General features: G+C 43.0%; 1 protein-coding gene across 1 annotated transcript; it reads left to right on the top strand.

Annotated features, from left to right (window-relative positions):
- Positions 1–22,184, top strand: LYPLA2 (lysophospholipase 2). The gene is made up of 9 exons (XM_073615301.1): positions 1–287; positions 499–530; positions 4,062–4,127; positions 5,094–5,141; positions 5,231–5,301; positions 5,524–5,597; positions 8,293–8,394; positions 17,727–17,900; positions 21,163–22,184. The coding sequence occupies exons 1-9, from the start codon at positions 210–212 to the stop codon at positions 21,211–21,213; spliced, it is 696 nt and encodes a 231-aa protein (XP_073471402.1). The 5' UTR covers positions 1–209; the 3' UTR covers positions 21,214–22,184.
- The last annotated feature ends 991 nt before the right edge of the window (positions 22,185–23,175 follow it).

Genomic DNA, 23,175 nt, shown 5'->3' on the forward strand with positions numbered 1-23,175 from the left:
GAGAAAAAAAAAAGAAAAGGTTCGTCTGTTTACTTCCGCCACACACAACATGGCCGCTCAGATGCCCTCAATTACAGGGCCGTGACGTTCGGGGAAAGCCGTGATCACGTGACATGCGCCGGGGTTAGATCCGCTTAGCGGCTGCGGCTCATTGTTTCTCCGCGAGAGGTCAGAGGTCACCGGGGCGGTGTGTGACATCACTCCGGTGCATGTGCGGAAACAACATGTCTGTGCCGTTACTCACCGACGCTGTGACCGTACCCGGAGGGGAACGAGAGACTGCGGCGGTAAGACACGTTAGTGGGCTGGGGAGCATGTGAGGTGAGCGCAGTCAGGGCGGCCTTATGTCCTGTGTATAATAAGTGTGTGTGTGTGAGGGGACTGCGCTCCTCAGTCACTGTGTGCTAATGGGACTTGTCAGGGCGGGGGGCAGTGTTCTCATCATTTCCTAATACTGTACATGGCACCTTCTCATGGGTGTACCCCTTCTACCAACAGGTGATCTTCCTGCACGGCCTGGGCGATAACGGGTAAGTGGCTTCTCTCCTTCCCTCCTGCCTGTGATGGAATGGCTGTGTCATCCCTTTTGTATGGGGCTATGGGTGTGTACATAATACAGAGTGCACACATGGACACTGCTCATCTAGTCCCTGACAAACTCAGGGTTACACTATTGCTATGGGAAATTCATGCCTTCGTTTTCAGCTTGGGGCTCATTTACAATGATATTAAACCTTTACCGCCTTAATAGCGGGCGCTTTCACCCCCGTCCTGCCCAGGCCGATTTTCAGCGCTCAGTCCTATCACACTTTGACAATTTCACGGTCATGCAGCAATGTACCCAAATTAAATTATCATTTTTTGAGACAGAGCCTTTTTGTGGTATTTAATCACCACTGGGTTTTTTATTCTTTGCTAACTAAACAAAAAAAGACAGAAAATTATAAAAACAAAAACGTCAGCAAATAATTTTTCTCCTGTCCCAATGAGGCTGCCCCGATGAGGGGGGAGCCGGAGGGGCTGCCCTGATCGCACACATAGGTTGGACGTGTCTTTTTTTTCAACCTCGCAAACTATGTAACCACTTGCCGACCAGCCGCCGTACTTTTACTGCGGTAGGTCGGCTCTCCTGCACGAACTGACGTACCTGTATGTCGATCCATACATGGAGGCATGGGTCCAGCGGACTCAATGGCCACCCGCGATCCTTGTGCGCAGAACAGGGATCTGCCTTTGTAAACAAGGCGGATCCCCATTCTGACAGTGGACATGTCAGAGATCTTCTGTTCCCAGTGATCGGGAACAGTGATCTCTGTCATGTCCCTGGAAGCCCATCCCCCCCCCCCCTACAGTTAGAACACACCCAGGGAACACAGTTAACCCCTTGATCGCCCCCTAGTGTTAACCCATTTCCTGCCAGTATCATTTTTACATTGATCAGTGCATTTTTATAGCACGGATCAATGTAATAATGTCACTGGTCTCCAAAAAGTGTAATGTGGGGTCAGATTTGTCTGCAGCAAAGTCGCAGTCCTGCTAGAAATCGCAGGTTGCCACCATTGGCAGTAAAAAAATGTCCATAAATCTATCCTGTAGTTTTGTAGATAACTTTTGCGCAAACCAACCAATATACGCTTATTGCGTGTTGTGATTTTTTTTTTTTTTTTTTTTTTTTTTATAGCACAAAAAAAAAAAACACAGAGGTGATCAAATGGCACCAAAAGAAAGCTCTATTTGTGGTGATAAAAGGACATAAATTTTTTTGGGTACAACGTCACACAACCGCGCAATTGTCAGTTAAAGCGACGCAGTGCTGTATCGCAAAAAAACGGCCTGGTCATTAAGGGGGCAAATCCTCCCGGGACTGAAGTGGTTAAGGTCACAGATTCAGTTTAAGTAATTTAACATGGTTTTCCAGCATAGTAAGAAAAAATGTTTACAAGGCTACTCAGCCCCTTTAGGCCTCATGTACACTGCTGCTGGTAAACGGATGTTTAGGAGCAGTTGTGTGTTTTTGTTCTTTTTTTTCAGCTGCCCCTGAACTCTCCTGTTATCTTATCAATTCATGTACACAGGGTTGTTTATAGTCCTTTCTGGGCAGTTTAGAAGCATTTTTTGGAAAGCAAAAAAATGCCTTCAGGACGGATGATCAGAGGCATTTGAAACGCCAAACGCATGTAACAGCTTGTAATGGTGGTAACTCGCGATTAGCCGTGTTTCATTTACATGCGTTTTTAATTTTTGACTATTGAAAAAAAAGGAAACTAAACGCAAATGTGGAAAACGCATTAAGCCTTATGTACACGGGACGTTTTACAATCTCTCCTGAATGATTTAACTTGACAGATAGTAACCCACGTTTAAAAACGTTTGTTTTGCATCGTTTACATGCCGCATTTAGCCACTTTTTTTTTTTTTTTTCTCAAATAGTCAAAAATTAAAAACTCCTATAAACGAAACATGGCTAAGTGCGAATTACCGCGTTTACAAGCTGTTACAGGTGTTTGCCGTTTCAAATGCCTCTGAACATCTGTCCTGAACGCATTTTTTTTGCTTTCCAAAAAAAAGCCTCTAAACGCAACTGCCTATAAATGACTATAAAAGACCCTGTGTACATGTAATGATAGGATAACATAGATGAGAGTTCAGGGGCAGCTGAAAAAAATGCCCAACTGCTCCTAAATGTCCGTTTACCAGCAGCAGTGTGCATGAAGCCTCACTCTTTTGGGTGTTACTAATAAATGCTATGTTTGGGCTCATCTCTTGTCTGCTCCAATAATGTAAATCTCACATTTTGTATGTTGGAATCCCCAGTTCAGTGCATTGTAAACCATAGAAAAGCAAGGGGACTCCTCTGTTACCACATGGAGGGGTCTTAAATAGGGATCGACCGATTATCGGTAAAGCCGATTATTGCAGTCCGATATCAGCATATCACCGATATTGCTTCAAGGTGTTTTAGCGGCGTGAAGCTTGCAGCTGCAGGCATCACCCCGGTACCGTATTGTAATAACAACCGATGCGGCTCAGCTGTTGTTACAAACAGTAGGAGGGGACACCCCCCCCCCCCCCACCCCCCGTTGCTCGCCTGGGCACTCCCATCCCACGCTTCATTCGGGTAACGGATCAAGTAACCCGGAAGTGATGACATCACTGCCTGGATTACTGGCATCTTAAAGGCACCAGTTTTACAAAAATAAAAAGTATTCAAAAACACTGATCTTGATGTTTTGAAAACTTTCAAGTGCAGTGGTGTGATTTGGGGTCCTATAAACCCCCGATCCCTCCATTAAGAGTACCTGTCACCACCTATTACTGTCACAGGGATGTTTTTTTTTTTTTAAATATACAGACTATCGGCAGACATTATCGGCTATTTGCCTGAGAGGTTGCCGAAATATTGTATCTGCACCGAAAAAACGATATCAGTCGATCCTTAGTCTTAAATATTGGTTCACCTTTTGCATTGTAACGTACCTACATACCAGAGGAGGGGCTGACCTGAAGGCCTTTGTTTTCTTGTGTTTGAAATGCCATCAAATGCAGGTGAGCAAAATCCTATTGATTTTCATTGGGCAGTACACATGGCACGTCTGAGGCTGCATTTATGCTGCTTTGCTTACGCTGCATTTCTGTTGACACATATCCTATTAAGGTTTGTTGGAAAAGCAGGTTAAACACAGCCTTTTCAAGTCAACCCGTTTTTTCATTTGAATGCTGCTGTGTTTATTTGACTGGAAGAAGGAATGTTTGACTACAGCTCTCTTTGACACAAACCCCTAAAGCATATAACACAAAGTGCAGTAATCTGTACCAACCAATCAAGTCAGCCCCCTTTAATGGTTTTGCTTTACAGTGATTTAGGGCAGTAATTTTTGCAGTGGCCTTTGAAAAAAAGCCCATGTTACGATTGGTTTACAGTATGTGGGGAGAAATGATTGTAAGTGAATGTGGAATATGTATGTGTATGTGTGTATATGTGTATATGTATATGTAATAATTTGTTTGGCCAGATTTTGTTCAAACAATACATTAATTTGCCTTGTTTTGCTACTACTTAGACATGGCTGGGCTGATTCCTTGTCTGCCATTAAACTGCCCTATGTGAAGTACATATGTCCACATGCGTGAGTATTGTTTAATTTATTTGTTTATGTTGCCTCTAATTAAAACAGTTCTATATTTTGTGCATTGGAAGTGTAAATTTGTGTTACTTAGTCTTGTTCATTTAATACTTCAATGGTGCGGAATTACAGTACGCAAAGCCTAAAAGTATACACACAGTTCACTATGAACAGTGGGTTTCAAATCAAAATTAGTTTAAAAGAGATGTATGGGCTTAGCACAAAAAAACCCAAAAAAAACACCTTGTACTCACATAGGTGGATACATCATTGACCCGATGCTGCATCTGTCCCCCGTCGGCTCTGCATTGAAAACCGAGCGATCAAACACTGCTAATTACTCAGTTCTCCCCCTCCACTCTAAGCAGAGAGCTGGGACTGTCAGTATCCAGCTTCTGCTCCTCCAGCGCTCACTGGAGCACTGGGCTGTGGAGGGGGTGGGAGTGGTTGGCTCAGGATCTTGACGGGTCACTTAGTCTGAGCTAGGTGCCTGTCTAGGCTTCTGGGAGGATGCTGACATATGGTCGGGACCTTTTCAGAGCCCGGACTGGCTCTGTGACATCAACCAACAGTGAACTTTAGCCCGCTGATGGCTGAAAACGGGTCACAGGAGTGCAGAACAAACTGCACGCCTCTGATCCATCCATGTACTTCTCCCTTTAATGCTTTCTAAAGCATGACTTTTGTTACAGTATTACATGTTTTACACAAATAAATAATGGATTATGAATTAAGTGTATGACCAGCCTTAGGCTGGATTCACACCTATGCAGTTTTAGTGCTTTTTGCATTTTGCAGATTTGCACTAGTCCATTTAACATTGTTTCCTATGGAACACGATCTGTAGTACAAATCTTCAAAATGCAAAAAGCACAAAAAATGCATAGGTGTGAATCCAGCCTTAGTCTTGATTAAATAGACCAAAAAGAACCAACCAGTGAATAACTCAATGCATTTTTCTATCTGCAGACCGCGTATTCCAGTAACTCTAAACATGAAGATGGTGATGCCAGCATGGTATGTATGTGTTTTTCACCAGTGCATCTCTAACATGTTCGTTGTAGAAGTTTCTCATTCCTGAAGATTTTTTTTTTCTATTACTGCAGGTTTGATTTGATGGGACTGAGTCCTGATGCCCCAGAAGATGAGGCAGGCATTAAGAAAGCTACAGATAGCAGTAAGTACAGATTCGCTGGCACAAAACTGATAATCCTAAAGAACAGATTTGAGTGCCTTTCTAATAGGTTATGCATATACTTATGCATATTTGTGCTTTTCAGAGGGCCAGCAAGAGCTGCTGCACATCTAAATAAGCCCTTAAAGTGTTATGTGAGTGATGTCTTGTTTTGGTGGCAGTTATTGGATGTTAATGTTGCTTTTACCTTAACCTCTGTTTCAGTCAAGAGTATTATTGAGCATGAAGTGAAGAATGGAATTCCTGCTAATAGAATTGTTCTCGGAGGATTCTCTCAGGTACTTGTCTCTGAGTGATAGAGTGGGCATAATGCTGTATATTTCCTCTTGTTATATCAAGAACTGTATTCTTTAGTTTGTGAAAGTAAGATTAAAGCTGAATTTCAGGCACGTACAAAAGTGAATGCCATTGTGTATATTAATATTAAACACAAAACCAAAAACATATGATATTACAGCTAAGGATGAGTTCAGGCGTGTTCGCAAACAGCACGTGAGACGTCCCAATGCGCGGCTGCAAAGATCGGGAAATGTCTCACTGCCTGTGATTAGCGCTGTGCAGTGCCGACTTCCTGGCGGGCTCTGCATGTGCTGCTTGCGAACACGCCTGAGCTCATCCTTACAGCTTACCAATTATTAGATGTGGTGGCTGCAGCAGTTTTTTCTTTGGCTTTTCCCCTCTGTTTTCACCTGGTGATCTGGCCAGTAGCATACCACCTATATCAGTGAGACACAATTCTGGAGGAAGGAGCAGAAGAGGTAGAGCAGACCGCAGCATTGAAGCCAAACTCCGGCTCACACTTTATAATCCGTTACAGCAAACAGTTTTTTCCTTTTTGAGATGAAGGTTTTGCATGAATAAATATAAGCTGATCATTTTAATTACCCCAGTCAGTTTTAAGTGGTTTGTCTCATCTATGTAAACTGATGCATTCTACTGGAGAGTTTGTTTTGTGAATAACATACTTGCTGGATTACCAGATGAAAATCGAAGAAAGCCTAAAAAGCCAACTAACATAGCCATCACATCTAAGAATTGGTATGTTGCAATATAATAAATGTTTGCTTTAGGCTTTAATAATGCTTTAAAGTCCTTCCCTTTTTTTTTTTTTTTTTTCTCAACTACAGTAAATACTTGACCCTGTCTTGATGTTAGCACTTGGATGGGGAAAATGAGGGGCAACGCTAGAAACTAATCTGGCTCTGCTGTTTTTACACATGTCTTGACATGGAACAGAAGGAAAGGGCAAATAGGGCTAATGACCTAGCAATATTTTGTTCCTCCTTTATTGTCCATTCGCCAGGTTGGGGACAGGGAGGAACACTACTGTATTTCTGAACTAAAGCATAAAAGGTGTTTCAATCAGAAAATTAGCCCAGAAATTTTTTTTTACAAATCGTTCGATTTAAAAGACATCATTTTTGACAGGGAATAATGTGACACAACTGTGAGTGTCGCATTTGGCTCACAATTACAGTGCAGCTCCGCTTACTTGAATTAATCGTGTTTAGCGTTAATACTGCTGGGGTTGATGGGGTATTGTTTTTGTCACAACGCAGATGTCACTGTGTATAGAGCTGTCAGTTCACCATTAAACATTGTGGCGGTGTGTGGTAGGAGAGCTTAAACACTTTTTCAACCACCCCAGGTTACATTGATGACTTTTTTTTTTTTATTATATCTGTTCAATCCCTCTTCTTTTTTTTTTTTTTTTTTTTTAGCTATATTTGAGATGAGTTAGATCACAGAACATGATAAAGGACTTTAACTGTTGCCAGCAAACAGGCTGCTTTTTTATATGTTTCCAACTGCTTAAAGATGGCTCTTTTTGCCTTTGTTTAGACTAGTGTTTCTCAACTCCAGTCCTCAAGGTACCCCAACAGGTCATGTTTTCAGGATTTCCCTCAGATGAAACGCCTGTGGTAATTACTAAAGCAGTGAAACAAATCAAATCGCCTGTGCAAAATAACGGGAAGCCTGAAAACGTGACCTGTTGGGGTGCCTTGAGGACTGGAGTTGAGAAACACTGGTTTAGACTGTTTTGTGTTTTTTTTTTTTTTGCCATCCTCTTGAAATTGAGCTTAACCACTTTAGAACCCTAGTGAAATTATGAACATTCTTGTTCATTTACATGCATAATTCAGTATATTAAGTACCTGAATTGGTCTATCGGCCACCTGTGAGCTTCTGTCATACTGGGAGCGGACATTCTATCAATCAAGTTGTGCTACATCGCACAGTACTGCTAGACTACCTTCTGAATATGTGTACAGGATTGGAGAACGGAAGGATGAGCTCAAAAATTTTCTGTTGCTTCTGTCCAGTCATTAGGCTCGGGTTGGGCGTGGATGAACAGAATTAGAATTAAAGCAAAACTACACTGCATCTGAGCACCACAAACCAAAAATGTTATTTAATTAATGTTTAATATCCAAAGCAAACCTACCTACCCACCCATCCATGTCTCCATGCTTTATTTTGTTGTGAAATCACTTTAAAAAACACCCCTTAGCATTTCTGGTTGTAACCATCTTAAGTAAGTGCAGATGATTCCTGTAGCATTTACCTGCTAGAATCTGTCTGTCCTTAGCTGAGGCATGCAAGCAGGAGGGTGTGCTTAGCTGAGAAAACCCCTCCTCCTCTCCTGAAGACTCCTGAGATGTATAACATCCTTTTTTTTTTCTAGGCCTGGAAACCAGGAAGCAACTGAAGAAAAGTTAACGTTTAAAACGGGAAAATATATCATGTTTACTTATCTATTTACTAAGGCTAGCCGCATAAGGATGAAAAATCAGTAATGTTTGAGAGAGAGAAGTTCAAGTTCAATTGGTTAAATACAATTCTATGCATAACCCTTTCCTTTCTGGGTTGATAAAGGTGCAGAAACACAACTACTGTAAAATGTATGGCATATTATATATTTCCATGTGTTTCTTCATCAGAGTACTTTCCTCCCCATTTGTTTTTGTTCAGGGTGGTGCCCTGTCTTTGTATACTGCTTTGACCTGTCAACATAAACTTGCTGGAGTAGTTGGACTTAGCTGTTGGCTGCCTCTTCACAAGACATTCCCTCAGGTAATGCAAGATGTGTTTCTCAGTTTTTCAGAGTGCATAAACATGAGTTTATGAATACATTTATGAACATATTTTATTGTACATAAAAATGTCTCCTAAGAGTATATGGGGGTTGGGCAAGCAAAGAGATGCTGGAACACATAGTCCTCTTTTGTCCACAGGAAACCAAGGAACCTGACTACCATCTGATATAAAACCGGTGAATGCTTCTGCTTTGTCTCAGGTTTCAGAGCCCTGCTAGGAGATTAATTATTTTGAAGTTCACATACATATCGATCCCAAAATACTTCCAACTCTGCTTTACATTGTCTTCAGCTAGCTTTGTTGGCACACAGAATGTAATGGGTTATTGACTGTTCTCTCCACTCCATCTTTTGCTCCTGACGTAGGCTACCCTGATCTCTGCCAGTGCAAGGAGCTGCTGCCCCCATATTGAAGCCTACAAATTGATTATAACTGACATTTAAGCAGCCTTGGCCAATCAGCAGCTCTTGAGCACTTAAATGATTGAGTGAAATGAATCCCTTCTCATTCCTCACAATTCCTCACATTTTGTGGGTTTGTGTTCAACTAAGATATGGTCAAAGCTTTGGTTCTTCTGCACATTTGTCATTCATTTTGTTTAACGGATGGACCTTCTGAGCAAAAACTGCTTTCATTCCTGTTGATCTTGGCCTACACCAGAGTTAGGGTTGTTACCACTTTCAGGGTATGACATGCTACCTATGTTTGACAGCGGGTTTGTGGCTAAGTGTAAACTCACAATTTTTCTTCTCGGAACATGGTGTTTTGTATTTTATGAAAACCATTTTCATTTAACAAAGGAAATGTGCAGATTTCTCATGAAATGGTTTGGGCCAGAGGCGCATGCGCAAAGCCGTCTGAGCAGGACATGTCTGCCTAACGCTCCACATATACCGGGAACCGACAGCCTTCTATCCCAGAGTCTTGCCTGAATACAGCCGCCTCAGCGTGCCCAGCTCCTTGCCGTGACCCCCAGGAACAGACTGAGTTGATGTACAGCGGCAAGAAAACGAAGCTGAAATCAAAAACGATCCAGCAGCACTGACAAGAGCCACTATCTTCCTGATCTAAGCTTCCACACACACAGAAACAAACCCGGACTCCAACTACTATACTGAACGGTGAGTCGGACTCTGAATTTGGGATGAACCCCATTACCCTACAGAATGCTTCACCCAGATCTGACCTGATAAGGCAATTTGAGCGGGTTCTCAATAAGGCCCTGCAAAACACCTTAGACACCATTACTGACAAACTCACGTGGGAGATTCGTGAGGTGGGCCACCGCACTTTTATACTAGAGCAAAGGGTAGATGAACTGGATATCATCACCAATAATCATTAGGAAGAACTGGAGACCCCACGGGAGGAAAACTCATCCCTTCCCAGCCTGCCTCGAGAACTTTGGTAATAGGGCCAGGAGTTCTAACCTCTGTGTCCGATGGATCCCTGAGGCGGTAGAAGACCTCCAATCCACCATTACGGTGCTCTTTCAGGAACTTGCCCCATCGATTCCCATAGAATGCCTGGAAATGGACAGGATTCCCATCCCAGATCTCTGGAACAATTAATGGAAGCAGCCCGCAACAAAGACTCCCTGACGTTCCAGGGCCACTGTTGCCAAGTTTTTGAGGACCTCTCCTAGCTGACCCTCACCAAAAGAAAAGCAATGAAACCGCATTTGCTCATTCTCCAACACCACCGCATTGCATATTGCTGGAGTTTCCCCTTTGCCATCCTCTTCTCCCACAAAGGAACCTCCTAAACGTGCAAATCAGCAGAAGACCTCCTCACCACGCTCCAAGACCTCCGCCTGTCAACACCTGAAACCACCACAGAGGGATCCAAGGGCCGGGTGCCATCTTGCTCCCCCAAAAAGCTGCAGGACTCTATTGAACACCAGGCCCATTACAGCATCCACAAGAAGGGTCGCTTCGCCTCACCAGCCCCAGAGCACCCTATTTGACTGACTCCTCTCTATAGTGTGATATCCTACTTTTCCTGCCCCCTTAACCTTGCTCGCACAGCAATCCCGTGGCCGATGGACACACCAACCCTGTTTTACAATATGTTGTTGTGGTTTTATGCTCACAAGGGATATGGTGTCTTAACATCTTCCGCCAGGCCTCCAGACCAGGGTAATTGGACCCCTGTTCTGAATGCCCAGGGTACCATAGCTTCACTTATTATCCTCCTGAGGATACCGATTTCCACTGTTCCCTTACGCATCTTGATCTTTGACCACCAGCAGTAAGTTTGGTCGCCATCTCCTCCCATATACCTAAAATTGGAGATTTCAACAACAAACAGCGGCTGCCTACTGCCCAGCCTGCGCCCATAACTTACTTGCAGGACGTTTACACCATACTCCCGGACCAGAGTTGCTTTGTTTCCTTCCTAATTTGGTTTGATCGTTTACCTATGCAATAATCTTGAGACTTGCTTGTTATACAGTTTATTACATAATATGCTCATTCATTGGCTGTCGTAGTCCTAGAGACAGCTCGCTGTGCCTCCTCTTAATCCTTGAGCACCCCACATTGTTTGGGTACTCTTTGAAACCTTTTGTACCCATCAGTTAGTGGTTTGCCACCAACCCCTTGGATACCCGCTCCTCAAAGGAGCCACCTTCTTCTTACTTGACCTAGTGCTTCTCCCTCTTTCCTCCTCTATCCTTGCCTACACTCACTAACCTGCTCCTACCAGATTCTTAACCCAGTCTTTGCTCCTTCTCTCCACCCCATCCCTCCATACAACCCACCCCCCCCTTTCTCCAGAGAGCAACCCCTAGCCTCTAAATGCCAGCCACGCCACCCCCTGACTCCACCCAAACCCCCATGATAGCGTCTCTGAATACTAAAGCTTTCTGTTCCTTCTCTGCAATTTCAGCACATTTCTCCACACAGTCCTCACCCAAATATTTTGGTCGCCAATACTTTCAGGTATACACAGCCTCGGCCTCCACTAAACAGGGCACCGTGATTGCTTTTTGTCATACCACACCATTCACCCTCCTGACGGAGCTTAGAGACCCCGAAGGGCTCTATCTTATACTCGCTGACCTCCAGTTAGACAGCGTAGCCACAATCATTTCCTACTATGCTCCTAACAAAAACCCACTGTCATTTCTCTCCCATTTTGTTTTCTGTAGTAGACTCCCATAAACACGGTACACTCTTGATCTATGGCGATTTCAAACCAAGTGTTATACCCGTTCCTAGATAAGTCCCCGGCCCCAACTGCCACCCATCGCCTCTCATACCAACAACTTCTAAATCGACATTCACTTCTTGATACCTAGCAGGAACAGAACCCCGCAAGATGTCAATATACCCACTACTCCCATCCCCACAAGCTGTTTTCCCACATAGACCATCTCTTTGTAAGCATTGGCACCTCTGCGCTTATTCTAGACTCGCTCATGGTACCATGTACCTGGTCGGACCATAATGCGGTCATGACAACTTTCTCCTCCTTTGTTCCAAGACCTAGCCACCGAACCTGGTACAAAAATGACAGCTTGCTGGCCAACTCTAGCCACTGACGGGAAATAAAAAATGCTTTTAAGGACTACCTTACAAACAACGCGTCTTTAGACACAAACCCCCTGACTTTATGGGAAGCCCACAAATCGTTCATCAGAGGGGTTTGTATCAGCCAAGCGTCCCACCAACATGGAGTGAAGCGACAGCTTCATAAACGCCTAGAAGAAGCCTTTTACAAGGCCTCTGAGACTTTTCAAACCTCGCCCTCTCCATCAACTAAACAAATCTTTTGAACACGCTTGGAACTCTATCTCTTCTTGACGGATTCGGCAGAGAAGATCCTTCGTAAATCAAAACCTACTCCTCTTTTTTTTTTTACATGAATTTGAAGAAACAGGATACATTTCTGGCCCAAGCACTTCTCAAGGCGGATTACACCCCAAAGCCAATCTGACTAAAATTAATCAAAGATACCTACCCTAGTAACTAGGGTTGTCCCGATACCGATACTAGTATCGGTATCGATACCGAGCATTTGCCCGAGTACTTGTACTCGGGCAAATGCTCCCGATGCTTCCGCCGATACTATGACAGTCAGCGGTGATCGGCGTGTGGGAGAGTTACAAGCTTCCCCCCCGCGGCTTTCAGTGACATACAGCGGTGATCGGTGCTTGTAACTTCCCCACACGATCACCGCTGACTGTCACCTCATCCTCCTCCATGCCCACTCCGTTCCTCTGTCCCCCTCTCCTTATCTGTCCCCCTCCGTTCCGTTCCTCTGTCCACCTCCGTTCTGCCGTGCCTCTCCGCTGTCCCCTCCGTTCCGCCGTCCTCCTCCTCCTTCCTTTGTGAATGGACAGTCAGCTGACTCTGTTCATTCACATAACTTGTAATCTCCTGTGATTACTATGTGTCAGTTTATGAATGGAGAGGAGCCGCTGTCTTCTCTCCATTCATTCTCAGTGCAGCTGAGGCTGCAGAGAAAGGGACTGGGGAATCTCTATCCTCTGTCTGTCTCTTTCTCTGTCTCGAGGGGGAGATATCAGGGGTCTGTTAAGACCCCTGATATCTCACCAAAGCCCCCCAACAGGGCTGATTAAAAAAAAAACATATTGCAAAAATGAATAAAAAAAATATTATTGTAAAAAATTAAAATTGTAAATAAAAAAAGAAAAAAAAACACAGACATACACCGTTCCCCCCCCCCGAAAAAAAAGAAAGCATTGTTTTTAAAAAAAAAAAAAAAAACTGTCACGTGACATTAAAAAAAAAAGTATCGGTACTTGTACTCGGTCCTAAAAAAGTGGTATCGGGACAACCCTACTAGTAACCCACAAAATTTTTTACATGAATTCCGAAGAAAACTCTCTGAACTTTACAGAGACTCTAACACATTTGATCAATCCCACTTGGACACACTTCTGTCCTCCATTCGCCTACCCTCCCTCTTCTCATCACGAGACCTTAGAGGGACCCATCACAGCTGAAGAAATTCAGTCCTCAATAAAATCACTGAAACCACATAAACGGCCAGGTCCTGATGGCTTCTCGGCCACTTACTATAAACGTTTTGTCGCTCTTCTGTCCCCTCTTATGGTTGAAGGGTTCGGTTCTCTCCTCCAAAGTTCGTTCTTTCTGCTCTGAATCCCTTACCGCATCCATCTCCATGATCCCTAAGCCAAATACAGATGACACGTCCTGGTCCAACTACATCCATACTCAACCTAGATCCTAAGATACTTGCGACGATCCTTTCTACCCGCCTCAACCCATTATAGGAACCTTAATCCACAAAGGCCAAACCGGGTTTATCCCTTTCAATCAAGCGGGTGACAACATACGTCGAGCTACGCTCCTAGCTCACGCAGCTCGAACCCTCCAGATCCCTACATGCTTCCTATCTCTTGACATATGTAAGGCATTCACTTCACTATCCTGGTCTTACCTAGACTCCATCCTACGCCATTGGGGGGGTTTGGAACACACTTCCTACGATGGATCGCCACTCTGTATCAAAACCCAAAAGCATATGTAACTTAGTCAGGATTTCGGTCAGACTCCTTCCCCATAGGGGGAGGTACCCGTCAGGGCTGCCCTCTTTCCCCTCTTCTCTTTGCCCTAGCAATCGAACCCCTTCGCTTTACTCATCCGATCTAACCCAAACATACAAGGTCTGAAATTAGGAGATCACCAAGATAAACATTGTATGTTTGCTGATGTCCTGTTATTCCTGACTTCACCCCTAATATCAGTGCCAAACCTAATGGACACCCTTTCCAAATTTGGACAAGTGTCTGGCCTCATAATAAACCCACAAAAATCGTAAGCCTTAAACTTTTCCTTGTCGCCCAACCTGCAGACCCATTTAATTGAAACTCTTCCGTTTTCAAGTTTCTATATAGATATGGCTTTAGGAGTCTTATTTCAATTTTTGTCGATCAGTCACCAATCCTTACAAACATAGCCTATCCGGGATAGGCATAAAACGTGCTTTGACCTCCAATCTCAACATAACCCCCTCCTGTTTCCTCCGAAATCCCTCCTTTTACCCAGCCTGGTCCTCCCTGACCTCCTTCTCTGCTTGGTCAAACGCAGGACTGATGCGTGCTTTTACACATCCACAACAATCGCACCCTTTCCCACACTTCGTGAAACACATCCCCTGGCTTCACCTTTGGACATGAATGTAAATCTGATCCTCACAGACCTGGACTTATCTCCAATTTTTATACGCTTAGCTACTCTCACACACAACCTCTTCCCCACCATCCTACTACACAAACAAATGGGAGAATGACCTTTTTAAAGTGGAGTTCCACCCAAAAAAAAAAAAAAAAGTCATTTATGTGCATAAAAAAATTTGGAGAAAATTTTTTTTTTTTTTTTTTTTTTTTTTTTTACTCACCTCTAAATGCCTGTTGCTAGGGGTCCCTCGTAGTCTGCCTCCTTCAGCGCCTGGGCTCTTGACGTCACTTCCCTCGGCGCAGGAAGGGAGATCAGCTCTGCCCCCTCCCTCTTGTCAATCATCTGGGACACGTCACAGGTCCCAGATGATTGCGCGGCCAATCACGGGGCCGCTTGCGCATAAGCAGTGGCTGCCCGGCTGTGAAGCCACACCCAGGCGCCCACAGTTACAATGCCGGTGCCGCCGAGCGGAGGGGGAGACGAGCGGGGCTTCGATCCCCCGCATCGCTGGACCCTGGGACAGGTAAGTGTCCAATTATTAAAAGTCAGCAGCTACAATATTTGTAGCTGCTGACTTCTGCTTAAAAAAAATAATAAAAAATTAGAACTCCACTTTAACCTCCAAGTAGATGCACTCGATTAGGCACAAATCTGGCAGGCCACCAAATCGGCATCACCGAAAATAGTGGCCCTCGAAACCAATTATAAAGTACTCGCCAGATGGTCCCCGCCAGGATTTCCAAATTCCTCCCTCAATACCCCTCACACTGCTTCCGTGGCTGTAATGCACGATGCACGCATGTACACATTTGGTGGGAATGCCCCACAGCTCACACCTTTTTGTCAGAAGTGTTCAGGATCCTCTACACCATGTTCAATAGTACCTTACAACCAGACCCGACTGTAGCACTCCTGATTAGCAAACCACAGGCTATAACACACTGTCAATTCAAACTCCTGCTCTGTCACCACTGCAGCTAAACTATAACGAAAGCATGGAAATCCACCTCACTATTTACTCTATGACCCCTTTCATACTGGGGCGGTTTGCAGGCGTTATTGCGCTAGAAATAGCGCCTGCAAACCGCCCCTAAACAGCCTCTGCTGTTTGTTCAGTGTGAAAGCCCGAGGGCTTTCACACTGAAGTGGTGCGCTGGCAGGAGAAGAAAAAATCTCCTGTCAGCCGCTTCTTTGGAGCGGTGAAGGAGCGGTGTATTCACCGCTCCCAAACCGCTCCTGCCCATTGAAATCAATGGGACAGCACGGCTATACCGCGGTATACGAGGGGTTTTAACCCTTTCTCGGCCGCCAGCAGGGGGTTAAAACCGCACCGCTAGCGGCCGAATACCGCGGTAAAACAGCGCTAAATATAGCGCTGTTTTACCGCCGACGCCCCCTACCGCCCCAGTGTGAAAGGGGCCTATCAGTTAAACAGAGAGTAACGCAGGCAATGATGGCCTGCCTGGTCTCTTGACCTAAGAAATCTAGAAACACAGACACCACGGAAACTTTGTTTAGTGACCTTCCTACTATAAGGACACCTGGGATAGATTGGTTCCAGGACCCTCCCAAGCCAAGCCACATTGCCAGAATTTGGCCCTGGGAAAAGTTTGTATATTTCCCTTAACTATCCCACACCTAGCACTTATTCTATCTCATTATCAACGTCGTCCCTTTCACACTGATTTTTTTTAAGTTTAAACTATACTGTTTATTTGTCATTGTTAACAACAGATTACAATCTCAGTCTGAAACACATCTCTTAAGATGTATATTGTACCACTGAACAGCCCTAGCTGTCGCATACTAATAGTTCTACATTTGAGAAGCGTTCTCTACTTGTAACCATCTCTTTATTACAAATGTTATTGAAACTAAACTTTTACTGTACTCTGAAACAATTAATAAAAAAAACGTTTGAACATGAAATGGTTGGGACCTCCTTTTATGCCACTAATTTCTAGCATTGAGTTGCTGTTCCTCTGACAGCAACCTCCTTCAACAATTTACCAATTATTAAAGTTTTTTCTTCTTACAAGTAAAGTCCTTAATGCAGTGACTTTGTCATTCAAGTTATGACTACTGTAGTAGATAGTACATAAATACTTATTCCCCCAACACAACCACATAGGTAAAATTTATTATTTGGGACTGCTTTCCAGTTATCTGCTTAGATCACACAAAACGCAATCTACAGATTAAATCATATGTGCTGAAATAAATACTCAAAGCTCCATAATTGCCATTCCAGCAAGGTCAAATGATGACTAGGCAGCACATATGGTATCTTGTATAACTTTAAGAATCATTGTATGAAGAAAGCTGAGTATGCTAAGTTAGTTGAATTTGCTAGTTGAGCTTTATTCTCATAGATTGCTGTGCTGACTCTGAAGATGGAGATCTTTGTGTCAGGGAGCAGGGCTTGCAGTGATCTGTTTGTTTGGATTTGATCCCAGAGTTATTTTTAGTATATGACCAGCTTTAAATTGAATATGTGCTGTGCTTTGCCTTGCCTATGCAGTGTAAAAGGCCACAACAGATAAATATACTTGCTTTCTTTTTGCTCCCCTGTCAATCCGATCGACTGCCAGGAATGGAAAGAAAGCAGATATGAATGGCTATGGACCATTGGTGATTTACATGACGCCACTGATGGCAATGCTGTCACATGAAGTGAGTCACACGCTCTTCCATACCTTCATGTAATTGGTGTTTCTTTCCACTTTTGGCACTGAACTTGGTGACAGGGGTACTAAAGAAACATTAGCATATGCTGCTAGGAATGGGGAAGTTAAAGTTAACCTGTGTTTTTTGCCTTGAATGGGAAAAGCACAGGTTTGTTTTATGGAATATGTATGCAGGAACTGCAAACTATCCAACAGCATCCAATATTCTCCATGTAAAAGGGGGTGGTACTTTTTTACCATGTGAGAATGGCATCCACTGGCAAAAGCAGTGACTGGTGAGGCATTATCTTGGCAATAATCTTGTACTGCTATCCTTGTTAGATATCTGCCTTGTAAGTACTGCCTGATCTTTGTTGACTCCATCACAATATGAAAAAAGTCTGATTATATAATCTGGGCTAAGAATGACCTGGCAATATAACTACAGAATATCCTTTTAATATAATTGTAGGCAGCATGCAGTGTAAATAAGGAAATCTCCATCCTGCAATGTCATGGAGAGGCAGATCCTATGATTCCCGTCCGCTTTGGAGCACTCACCTCAGAGAAACTGAAGTCTGTAGTGGCCCCTTCAAAAGTCCAGTTTAAAACATATCATGGAGTCATGCACAACACTAATCAAGAGGTAAGGACCTTTTTGCAGTATCAAGGAGTAGCATAAGCTCTGATCATATTATGAATCCATTGTTTACCTGCTTAGTTTTCTTTTCTGTATTTTTAATGTGATCTGGTCAGAGCTAACATGCTTGTATATCAGCATCATGCCAATCGGCAGTAATAATTTTTCCTGTGATGCAGATTCAACCTCCAAGCCAGCCATTTGATTTTAAAGGCTGAGTTCACCTTTTTGAAAAAAATAAAAGGCAGGAGAAAGAATCTGCTTTTTTTTTTTTTCTCTCAGAGGAGTCTGCAGAGCATTGCACTTGTGATCAGTAGATTGCAAGTGCAATGTCAGACTCCTGCAGAAACGTTGTTCTCCAGCTTTGCCTTCATATGGACACCTGTGATTTTGAAATGTGACAGTGGGTGGGGAGGGGGTACGGGCAAGAGCTGGAGCATGTTGCACCCTAAATATGGGTGTGACATGTCGCATGCTTGAAAAGGTGAACATATCCTTTCAATCCAAAAACACTTTTCATGTATAGATAATGTAAAATACACCATACTGGCTGGAAGTATGATGTTCCCCTCCATATTTGTTTCTTTAGTACTACCAATATATAATATAATATAATATTTTATATATATATATAATATAATTTTTTTTTTTTTTTTTTTTTTTAGTTTTCCATATGGATAGTTTTTTGCACTATAATTAGAGCAATCACATGTTTAGATACACCGTTTGCTGTCTAAGCGTGGCACAAAAATGTATTTATTTTGACAAAATGTAGCTTTGCCCTTCCTCTTAAAGCTTAATCTGCATAGCTTAGTGGCAGGGTTTCCATGAAAACATTTTGTACACGCTTATCTTTGGCATTAGGGGATTACCTAACATAAATTTTGATGAGAGACTAATATCAGGCAATCTGTCCTACATAACAGTGTAATAGAGTAAAAAGGACAAAACAGGCTAGACCAAAATTGGCCTCAATATTAATAACTTTTTAAATATAATAGGAAAGACGTAAATACACATGAAACCAGGGGGAAACGCTTGAGCAAGCAGAACTGTGGAACTAGATCTACATGCTTTTAACATCGTCTTGCTTACCAGAATACACTCCTGGTCATCTGCACTGACCTAATAACATCCCCAGAAAATCATCTTAAAACAGAACTTCCGCAAAAATTCTTTATTTGGATAGTGGGGAATGGTTAGAACCTCTGTCAGGTTTTTATTGCTGTCCAGTGTCTCTGATTAAAATTTTATTGGAGTTGCACTGTAAGAAAGTGCCATTTTTATGGCAGGCCAACTTCTCCCAAAAAAAGCTTGAGGCTCCATGCCTTTTTTTTTTTCTCTAAAGAATCGTTGGAAAAATCTCTGGATAAAAACCCCTGGTAAATAGCTTTTTGTAGCAGCGTTTAGGAGCATTAGCGTTTTATTGGCATTTTTGCAGTAAAAGGGGGGAAAAAGCCAAAAAAATCGCTATTGGGAGCATTTAGCAGCGTTGCTACTGGGAAAACTCTACAAGAACATTTTTTTTTTTCTGTTCCTAGACGCTGAAGCTCAAAAAACACTTATAGCCTAAAGTAGTGTTCATGGACTCATAGAATATCCCTATTTTAGCTTCTAGGAGCTTAAAAAATGCTGGTGTGCATGGAGCCTCAAGGTACACACCACAATAGTAACTAAAATATGTGCTTGCTGAACATACGCCATGCTAGCACTTTTACTTTATTTAAAGGAGAACTTTTTGTCTCCCATTAAAAAAATGTTGCAGCACTTAAAGTGGGGTTCCACCCAAAAAACAAAAATACCTGTAAAAATTCTAAAAAAAAAACCAAAAAAACATTTGGATATTTTTTTTTTTTTCACTTACCTCTAAATGCCTGTTGCTAGGTGGTCCCTCGTAGTCTGCCTGTTCCTTTGCCTGGGCTGGTGACATCACTTCCCCCCAGGCACAGGAAGGGCTCCGCTCTGCTCCCTCCCTCCTGTCAATCATCTGGGACCCATTACAGGTCCCAGGTGATTGAGCGGCCAATCACGGCGCGTGGCGCCGCTCGCGCATGCGCAGTGGGTGCCAGGCTGTGAAGCCACAGCCCGGCGCCCACAGTTGAAATGCCGGCGCCGACGAGCGGAGGGGGGGGACGAGCGGGGCTTCGATCCCCCGCATCGCTGGACCCAGGGACAGGTAAGTGTCCAATTAAAAGTCAGCAGCTGCAGTATTTGTAGCTGCTGACTTTTAATTTTTTTTTTTTTTTTTGACAGCCCCCCTGGGTGGAACTCCTCTTTAAGTGCATGAGCACTTTTTTTTTTTAATTTTATTCCACCCCTTACAAGTCCCACATATACATGTTGATCCTACCAGTGAAGTCCATCTAAGGCGTCCTGTGATGCTGCCCACTTCCTGAATTCAGAGCAGAGGTGCCACTCCTATGTAGGCTGCTTGAACAACATAGGGGTGGGATGATGTTGCAGGGGGCATGGCTATCAGCATTGCCACCACCGATTCACAAGCATGTAACCTGTCAGTCATTATTACTTGGCCGCACCTAGTCCTGCCCACTGCTTTCTGGATTGTTGATGAAACTCTTCCACTGTGACTTAGTGTCTGGGAGGGGGAGTGTGTGTGAGACACAAAGGAGGATTTGGCTCAGTCATCAAAAGTAAAGGAGGTTTTTTTCACATAGAAACTGGATTTGGACTTGTTTAGACTATCATACAGGGAGCCTTTAGTTGCACTTGTAAGCTCTAAAGAGCAAGAAATTCTGATTCCTACTGTATTAAAGTGTATTGTATTTGTACTGTCTACCCTCAAGTTGAAAAACGCTACGTAAACTGTTGGCGCTATATAAATCCTGTATTATAATAATAATGATGAAGTGGACATTTTTGTATATTTGCTCTGCAGTTGCTATACAAATCTCTATAAATCGTGATAGAGAGGACTCTTCATTGAGCCTCATGCTTACAACTGTAGAGATTATTTATCTGCTTACAAGGATGGTTTTCAGAGTACGACAACTCATAGACTTGGAAGGAGCAGTAAAGCTCAACCATCATGTAGCATTTCAAAGCAAGAAGCTCAGCCAAAATTTGTTACAAACACATGTGGCTGCCCCCATGTACCTAATAATATAATTACAAATTATACATTTTTTTTTTTTTTAAAGCAAGAGCATTACTTGATAACAGTATTTGCTTCTTATTATTTTACAAGCATGTCTAAAATTGAAAAGGTTGTACAGTTCTTCCTAATTTCTATTTTTAAATGTGGTTGTAGGAAATGATGGCAGTGAAAGACTTCTTGGAGAAGGTGATCCCACGAGTGTAACTCAGACGATTCCACTGCAGGAAACCGCTACTAGGCCTCACCTCCAGTGTTTCCTCCCTGAACCCTTGTCCTCTTACCCTCACACCCCCACTCTGTGCTGGTTAATGATACAAGTATTAACTGTCCTGTCAGATTTGATTGGAGCTGTTTAAGGTACAGGGTGGGGGTTGCTGCTCTTGCACCCATTCCATGATACCTGCCAAGGGCAGGCTTTGTCATTGCTGCTTCACAGATCCTCCTAGTGTTACATTTCATATTCTGTTGTCACAGTGGCTTACCTGTTGACAGCAGAAAACCATCATATACCTCAGAGGAGCAGCTGAGTGTGGAGATGTGAATGTACCTTAAACACTCCGTCCTTTCAGGAGCAGAGCTCAGGGCCACTACAGCCGGTACTGTGCCCCAATGTAGGTATTTATCACAGTCATCTGTCCCTGCTCTAGACTGGTGTTATGCTTTTGGCCTTTCATCCATGCTCTCTGAGCTCTGGTCATGTATTTGCAAGGTTAAGCATGAACGGGGAAGAGAGAGTGTACCTTCCAAAGCAGCATTACCGTCTATATAAAGGTTTTTTTTTTTTTTTGTTTTGTTTGTTGTTTTTTTTTTTTAAATTCACAATAAAAAGCCTTCTACCCATTTTGGTCTGTGGTCCATACACATACTTTGATAACATAAACTTTGTTTCTTTGCAGCTTTCTTCCAAAGTTTGTGTGGCAAGCTGTGTATGTTTTGCTGGTTATACATCTTCTGTCCCCTGCTGATCCCTTGAATGAACTGGGGCTATGCTGACTCTTCTAAATGATGTTTTCACTCCCTTTTCTGCAAGCAGCTGTACTTTACCAATTGCATGGTTTGCTGAATTATATATATATTTTTTTTTTGACTGCTAAAGGTGTTCCTGAACAAAATAGTTCAGAGAGTGATACAGGGACTTGTGATGAGTTGCTTAATAAATGAGCAAGGTTAAACCTTGCCTGCGTTTTTTTTTAATTTATTTTTTTGTAACAAATGGAGCTTTCTTTTGGTGGTATGTAATTACCACTGGGTTTTTTATTTTTTGCTTAAAAAAAGACCAAATATTTTGAGAGAAAAAAAGTCTTTCTTGGTTTCTGTTATAAAATTTTGCAAATGAGTAATTTTTCTCCACTGATGTGTGCTGATGAGGCGGCACTGATCATCAGGACACTGGTGAATAGTGCCCTGATAATCAGTGTAGTGAGCCGTTCAGCAAGAGGTTAATTTAGGTCAGTATGTATTCTGCTACATATTTTTGGTAAAAAGATCTCCCAATAAGCGTATATTGATTAGTTTATGCAAAAGTTTTATAGCCTCTACAAACTATGGGATATTTTTATGGATTTTTTTTTTTTTTTTTTACTACTAATGACGGAGGTCAGCAATTTTTTAGCAAGACTGCGACATTGCAGCGTTCAAATTGGACACCTAACTGACACTTTGTAGGGACCAGTGACATTATTACAGTGATCAGTGCTAAAAAATGCACGGTTACTGTACTAATGACACTGGCAGGGAAGGGGTTAACGAGAGCGATTGAAGGGTTAAGTGTGTCCCTAGGGGGTGCTTTCTAATTGTGAGGGATGTGCTTTGACTAAAGGAAAACAGATCTGTGTTTCTTAGCAGAAACACAAGATCTCCATTTTCCCCTCTGGCAGAACGGCGATCTGTCTTTTTTACATAGGCATACCGCCGTTCTGCCTTTCCTCGGAACAATTAGTGTGTCCCGGGCAGACATCACGTCCACTGGACCTGCTGATTGGCTCCCGCTGTGTCCAAAGGAAAAAATCACGTACAGGTATGTGATTTTGCGCTTAAGAGCCGTCCTGCCGCAGTATCTGTATGTGGGGCGGTCCTTAAGCGGTTAATATCACTTTAATATACATTTATTGATGAGATGTACTTGACCCTGACAGTCGGCATAACCAGCTGTGTAAAGACGACTCT

This window comes from Aquarana catesbeiana, linkage group LG02, assembly GCF_042186555.1.
Source record: "Aquarana catesbeiana isolate 2022-GZ linkage group LG02, ASM4218655v1, whole genome shotgun sequence".
Lineage (NCBI taxonomy): Eukaryota > Metazoa > Chordata > Amphibia > Anura > Ranidae > Aquarana > Aquarana catesbeiana.